Consider the following 7462-nt stretch of genomic DNA (forward strand, 5'->3'; position numbering starts at 1 on the left):
TCTTATACTGAGACAAAACATGAGCGTCACTAGTTTTGATGAGATTCACCCTTGAATAAAGGCTGGATTCGTCGCAGGTGTTGCTTTTCAGTGCATCATGTCTGTAAGAGCAAACCCATTACATTCAAAATGGATAGGTTTCGATCAGGACCACAGTGGAGAAAACCTCTGGGGACAGGTTACCCATTTCTGCTACATACTGCACAGACATTTATCGTAAAAAAAAGGGTCATTTGAACAAAGTGAAAGCATTGTTCTGATTGATTTTATTGGCTTTCCATGAGGCTGCAGGTTGGAATTCTGAACTGTGAAAAAGAGGCGGACAGATGGGTGTTGGTGCAACACTGACACCTGACACAGAATATTACTGTTGTCACAACAAATCAACTCATACAACAGCTAACCAGCTTCAGAGGCACAAACTAATGTTTTAATAAATATCATTTAACAACTGTTGAATTGTGCTCATCTTTCATTAAGTCTAAAAAATTCATTTGTATTTTCAACCAAAAACAGATTCTTTGTAGCAACTGCAATGAAACATTCATTAAGAGCAAGGGGAAAGCTTGTACACAGTCCTCAACTTCAGCTCATTTTATTTACACTTAAATACGTTTTTGGTGCAGAGCATTTGTTTTTTGTGAATCTTGAGGCTGTGGTGTTGGATCAGAACTTGCCCTTCTTCTTCTTCCAGGGCTTCTTCTTGGATTTGGAGTCAATGATCAGCTGAGACTGACGCTTTAGTTCTTCCCGTGAGATGACGTCAGCCTCATCCTCTTCCCTCTCATCATCTGAGACACAAACAGTGACAGTTTAAAAAAAAAAAAAAGAGATTTAGACTGTGTGTGTATGCGTGTGTGTAGGTTGCTCCCAACTCACCGTCGTTGAACAGGTCCAGTCTTTGGTCCTCGGGGAACTTGACTCGGGTGTTGTAAGCCGGCAGTTTCCCCTCAATCCTGATGTAGAACTGATAAGAGCAGTACACAGACACAGTGCAAATTATCATTGATCAGTGATTAACACCAGTGAGACAAGTATTTTCTGTAATTTTTCTATGATTAATATCTATCTACAAAACCCACCCAACCCAAATATGTTTTGCCCATATAATTATTTCTAGGTTTATTTTTCCTGTATGGATTATTGATTTATTATTAGGCCAACATAAACTTGATTTCACATTTATCTACAGTTTCTTATTCATTAGGAGAGTAACCTAGTGTAAAACACTGTAATGAGCCATTTTGAAGTCGTACATGGGAAAGGTGGGAGCTTATTTTTAGAAAATTATTTATAAACTTAGTTTAGCAGGAAATGTAGCTGATGTGACTGGATCTATCAATAGCAACTAAATTTACTTAATGCCTTAATTTTTGAACCTATAGGTTGTATACTACATACCACCAACCACTGTTTTTATTATCAATTTGAAGTTAATTTACACAGGCCTAATTGTATTCACCTATTATGATGAGTTATTAGGATAATTATATTATATATTATATTATTCATTATGCTGGGGTGATTTTGGTTTTTAAGTTCTCATTATCTAAAAGCTAAGATGACCGCCAGGCCAATCTTTTCTAGACTTAATGGTAGAGGTGTGAGACCAGGACAGCCAAGCAATGCCCAACAGTACCAGTCAAGCAAACAAGGCTGACTGATTTTCAAATTATCAGCTCAGAGTTACGTCAGTTGTGAAGATTATGCCTTCTTAAAATGGATCTGAGAGTAAAATAGTCAATGTCATTAGTAAATGGCCTACAGACTATTACGTGTTTCCTCTGGTACACCCTGATATCTCATGTTCCCAAACAGAGAAGGTGCTGCCGAGCGTTAGAAATCAAGAACAAACACTTCAGGTTGCTCTGATGGCTGCCTTTCCATTCAGATAAGCTATGCAAGCACAGCAGCATGCATGCATACATACTCAGCCATGCTGTGTTCATGTGTCGCACTGTGTAATGTAGGCTTAAACAAGAGTCCCAACTTTGCCAAAACTGCATTTGCTGGAAATTCAAGCTAGGGCTTCTGTAGGGTTCACCGAGTTAAATTTAAGATCTTTTTAATACCACACAGGATGCAAATTAATACCAGCCAATTAAGACAGTATGATGGAAAACCGGTAGGACTGATAAGGCCTAAAATTATTCATTACTATATCACATAGTTTTAGTACTTCCCAGCGGCATATAACAATAATTCCTAATGACAAAATTGATTAAATTAAGGCAATCTGTACTCAAACAAGTGGCAGAAAAAGGCTGGATGGATGGAAGTTTTTGGTAAATCGACATTTGCCTGGAGATGACTGGCTTCTAGCTACTGTAGCTACAGTAGCAGTAGTGACAGTGTTTGCTACAGGTCTGATGTTGCTGACTGAAGCTCCATAAAAAAAGAGTTGAACATCCTCCTGCAGCACAATCCACTGTGTGTAAGGTGTAGTGACAGCCCCTAACCACATACAAAGCTTTTTACAACTAACTACCTGTGCCAACAGAAAATATTTAAGACTTCTGTGAATTAATTTTAAGACTTTTTAATACCTTCTACAGCCTTTATCAGGACACTGAATTCAATGTTTTTGCTTAATGCCGCTCAAGTGCCAACATTCTCTGTTAGTGAGGAAAGTATGTGCATAGTGATTCATCTAATGATCTGCCTGTGCATTTCCCACACACTTGTCACTAAAACTGTACACAAATCCTCAGTTCAGTTTTTGACATCCTATCCCATCCCAGAACCTTAACCTGTGTTTCAAACCACCATGATGTTGGCTGACAGCTCGTAGAGCTTCGTCTCACCTCCTCTTCCTCCATCTCCTTCATAATAGCAGCCAGATCTTTTCCCTGAAGCTCCTCCTGCAGTAACTGCAACTTCAGCTTGCACTGGGTCATCAGCTCCAACACAAACTCATCTGAGTCTGGAGACACCTCAACCACCTCATCCTCACTCTGGAGAGAAATGGAAGAATAGTGAACAGACATAAGCTTGATTGTCGCCAGTAATTTTGAGTGAAAAGGAATGAAACCCAAAGCTATCAACATAGGGAGATTTGTAAGTACTATACGGGGCAAATTGACTTGCTTGAGGTTGCTCTAGTTGCCTTCATATAGCACTTAGAAATACCATGACCTGGATGACTGAGAATCATCACAGACAAAATAGGGCAAAGAATATGGTCATGATGGTTTAGGTCGTCTTGACCAGTGTGATGTGTTGAAGTTTGTCTGCCAGGTGCTCCACTCCGGCTTGAATAGTACTGAGGGTTTTAACAAGCCAATCCAGGCGCTCTTTAGCTGCATCGCGCCTCTGCTGCTGAGCCTGCAGTTGCTGCTTGCACTCTTCCAGCATCTGTTGGTCACTATTAAAGCAACAAATGAAGAACAGAATAAGCATTACACAGCTGCATACACGATACCTTTGTTCCTCTACTAGTGTCTCGCTGTCTCACCTGGAGAGTTTAGCCTCTCCAGAATATTTCATATCCTGCAACTGTTGGCTCCGGAGCTCCTTTTGCTCCTTTAACTGCTGCAGGACCTTCTCATTCTCTCCCTTCAGCTTCTCCAGATGTTGGTGTGTCTCCTTTTGTGAGATAAAGCGCTCCACTACCTCCTACACGCAGGACACGTGAAAAAAATGTATTAATATGTAAACACTGATAGTGATTACTTAAAAATATCCACAAAAAGCACTTGTTACAAAATAGATATAGTAAATCCTTCTCTGTCCACATCCATACCTGTATATCTGTGACTCCAGTGGCCTCCTTAATGCGTCGGAAGGCCTCCTCAAAAGAGGAGATGGCCTTCTCCTCTTCAACCGCCATCCCGGTGATGCTGCGCTGGGCCTCACTGCTCAGTTCATCTGGCTGCATAGTTGTTCTCTGGGTCTGCAGGTAGAAAAGTTTACAGCCAAACCAAATGTAAATGACTAATTTTTAACAATGAATAATGTCTCTGTTTTTATCAAACTATATTTTTTGCAAAGATTAGATAGTAATGAGAATGTTCTATGCCCTTCTGTGGTCATATATTTTGATGTCATTCAGATTTACATGTTTAATCACATGTATATGTGGCCAGTGACAAAGTAAGTGATCAAAAGAGGGAACGAGCGGACAACATCCAAATAAAAGCTTACACCAGAATAATATTCTTAAGTTGTACGTACTATACAGTATGTACCACCATGTGTATCTCACCCTTCTGTCGATTTTTTCAGCCTGGGCCTTGCACTCATCAACTTTTTTCCTGTAGCTCGCTATAATACGCTCTCTCTCCTTGCGCTCCTTGTAGAATAGTTCCTCCTGCTGCTGTAACTCGGCCTAGCAGGCAGAAGAAAGGGAAGGAGTGAGGGAAACAAGGGAAGGAAAGAAGGACTCCAACACGGTGAAACAGCAGTGTATTAGTGATGACTACAATTCAGATACAAGAATGATTTTTATTGTTGTACAAGGCCGTGTGAACAAACACCTTCAACCGCCATGATCTCTTGCTGTGCACCTTATTTTGAAGAAAGAAACAGACAGAGAAGAGAGAGCAACATTGTTTTGGGGAAAAAAATTTGTGATCGTGATTTGGTATGCTAATGTATAGAAATTTCCAAATGTATGCATCAAAATTAAAAGTCCACGAGTGATTAAACACTGAACAGCCCTCGTAGCTGCTTAACTTGTGACTCATATAACTTATATCAATAGTGATGACAGCAATGGTGAGGGAATCATCCTTCTGATGCCTTTACTAGAAACATGCATGTTGTATAACTTCCAAAGGAGGTTACAGGTTACAGGTTACCATAGCAGCTTCCTTGGAGAGCTGGGCGCTGTTCATGACTTGCAGGCCTTGAAGCTCCTCTCTGTGCTTCAGGATTTCTGCTTCCAGAGTGTCCAGCTGGCCCTGGAAAGTCAGACTCTCCTCCTGAAGTGGTGGAAGTGGAAAAGTGAGGAACGGACAAAAAAAAAAAAAGACAGGAAATATGTACAGAAGGAATGAGAGAGCAGGCAAACGTGTGAGAAAAGTCGAAGAACCTCTGGACCTCTGCATTCCTTAACACAGGCTAATTGTTAAATGAGCTAGGAATTAAAGCCTGAGCTATATATGTATTAACATAACAACTAAATATTTAAAATTGAAAATGTAAGCATAAGAAAAGTGTGACTACAGGTTTGAAAGTGTTCAGGAAACTAGTTTCTGTAAACTATAGTTTCTTGAACACAAGTAGTCAAGTTAAGTGCAAACAGAAGTAAAGTGAGCTTGGGACAGGAAGTACTGTTCTACTGTGGATGTCCCATTCGACATTTACATATCACAGACACAGAGTCCCATATCAAAGTAACAGGCCATTACCCTGCAGAGCACTGCAGAACAACACGGAGCAACCATTACTTCTCTCAATATTACCTAAATGAAAATAATTAGCAGACAAATTGCTGATGGCTAAGGCATAGTTACCATATTTGTACTATTAATTTATTATCCCTACACGGACAAAGGCTACATGAATCATAAAATAATCTTTCCCGTAGGCAACAGTGAGTTTTTTTTAGACACAAGTCACTATGGGAAACAGGCTCAATACTGCAGCAACATTCCCAGCAAGTAAGGATGAGTGTGTGTGGTAGAAAACATTATTTAGAGGCTGAAAATGTGCATGTTGGACAAACCTGCAGGTGACTTTTGAGTTTCAGATAGTTAGTCATGATGTTCTCAGCCTCCTTGCACTTAAACTGGGTCTTCTCCAGACTGTTTTCCAGTGCCCGCAGGTTCTGAAGACACACAAAAACAATGCATTGTTTACAAAGGACTCATCTGGAGAAAGAAAAATTGCATTTTTTCGTGTTTTGCACATCTCTTCATGAGCCTGAGAAGTAAGTACCATGGCATCTTCCTCTTTTTTCCGAGTGCGAGCATCAGCAGACTGTGCTCCACTGCTGCCCTCTGGTTTCATTCTCTGGTACTCCATCTTCAGCTCTTCAAGGCGCCGCTGGTAGGTCTGGGTGGTGTGTTTTAGGGCATTGAGACGCTTCATCTTGGACAGCACCCTGTGGTCTAGTGTTGCCAGTGACGCCTGAGAGAAAGGCAGTAAAAGGAAAAGTGTTAGTGAGCAAATAGAAGCAGACATACAGACAAGGAGAGAAAAACAGATTGAGGTGAGAAACTAGGTAAAGAACTCTTGTCTGAGAATATATTCAATTTTAAATTTTGTTGTCACATTGCCATCAACACAGGTTGAGGCGTGTGGACAGTAAGAATTAACAACAAAACATCGCTGGTATATCTTTTATATTCATTCTCCTTCCTCTCACCTTCCCTGACATGGTGCGGTAGGCATCCTTCTCCATGCCTCGGTTATGGAAGGCCTCACTGATGATGTGTTCATCACCCTAGGAGGCAATACACCAAAAGGGAATCACCGGAACAGTGTAACTGCCAAGAAAGGTATGGTCTGTTTGGTAGAGATAAATGAGGACAGAACGAACACGCCCACAACCAAGCAAAGGGCTGGGACTACATTTAACTTACAGCATTCGCCTCTGCCAGGTGTCTGTGCAGCCTCTTGTTCTCCTGCCTCAGCTGGCGGATGGACTCTCTGTTCTTCTTGATGGTGGCCTGAGAGCTCTCGTAGTGTGCCGTTCTGTTGCCCTCTGGTGGACACGTTTAATCGTTACACCGACATGGACACACTGTGGTTGTCTCATTATTTACTTTTAATACGGCTTACAACTGACCTCTGTTTCTGTTGGATCTAGTTAGGGGTTTACAGTGGATAGTCACACGGTCACACGTTAATTATCGAATAAAATGAACCTAAACGTGGCGGCTAGCTCATTGTAGCGAGGCGCACCTCCGAAAGCATGAGCTGGCGTGAACGCTCAGGCTCCTTTTGAAACAAACTTACCCAGCAGTTGGATTTTACGCTGCAATTCGGTTATTTGGTCATGCAGCGGAGGTTTAACTGAGTCCGCACGGAACGGCATTGTTTTTTTTTTCCCTCCTATTATAGTTACACAATTACCAAAGACAAATATGCCCAGTCAGTGTTAGCTTGACCTAAACGAGTAACTCCCGCAGTCCCCCGCGTTGCCTAGCAACCCGTACACTTACACCAAAGTGAGGCTCAACGTTTGAGACCTTCTAACGCTGCGGGCGCGGAGATGAAAAGTACAGATTGGACCTTTAGTCTCATTTAAACTCACTGGTGAGCCACTGGCCTTAATCAGTTTTCATGAAAAAACCCCCGATGTATTTATGTGATAAATAGACTACACCATAGCAGTAATTTGGGACTATATGCCCATTCCTAGTCACTAAATATTTCACCAGTAAACACAGTTTCTTTCTCGAAGATATATCATTTCAGGTTAAAAAACTACCAGGTGTGCTACACCTGTAAAACAAACAAACAAAAAAAAGTAATAAATATAGGCTTCCAATAAGACAGATAAAAGAAGCTATAG

The 7462-nt window shown here is 41.1% G+C and overlaps 1 protein-coding gene across 3 annotated transcripts; it reads right to left on the reverse strand.

Moving 5' to 3' along the window:
* Positions 1 to 272: 272 nt before the first annotated feature.
* On the reverse strand, positions 273 to 7141 carry odad3 (outer dynein arm docking complex subunit 3). Of its 3 annotated transcripts, XM_040147475.1 has the most exons (15): positions 6904 to 6945; positions 6734 to 6750; positions 6528 to 6649; positions 6311 to 6388; positions 5881 to 6072; positions 5669 to 5770; positions 4800 to 4922; positions 4476 to 4505; positions 4205 to 4327; positions 3743 to 3892; positions 3455 to 3615; positions 3208 to 3364; positions 2805 to 2954; positions 880 to 967; positions 273 to 791 (listed from the first exon to the last, which is right to left on the reverse strand). In XM_040147475.1, exons 4-15 carry the CDS (start codon positions 6344 to 6346, stop codon positions 667 to 669), a joined length of 1437 nt encoding a protein of 478 aa, XP_040003409.1. In that variant the 5' UTR covers positions 6347 to 6388; positions 6528 to 6649; positions 6734 to 6750; positions 6904 to 6945; the 3' UTR covers positions 273 to 666. The 3 variants fall into 3 exon arrangements, with proteins under 3 accessions (XP_040003409.1, XP_040003410.1, XP_040003408.1); XM_040147476.1 differs by lacking the exons at positions 6734 to 6750; positions 6904 to 6945 and adding an exon at positions 7110 to 7141; XM_040147474.1 differs by lacking the exon at positions 6734 to 6750 and having other exon boundaries at positions 6904 to 7069.
* Positions 7142 to 7462: the final 321 nt, after the last annotated feature.

This window comes from Xiphias gladius, chromosome 15, assembly GCF_016859285.1.
Source record: "Xiphias gladius isolate SHS-SW01 ecotype Sanya breed wild chromosome 15, ASM1685928v1, whole genome shotgun sequence".
Lineage (NCBI taxonomy): Eukaryota > Metazoa > Chordata > Actinopteri > Istiophoriformes > Xiphiidae > Xiphias > Xiphias gladius.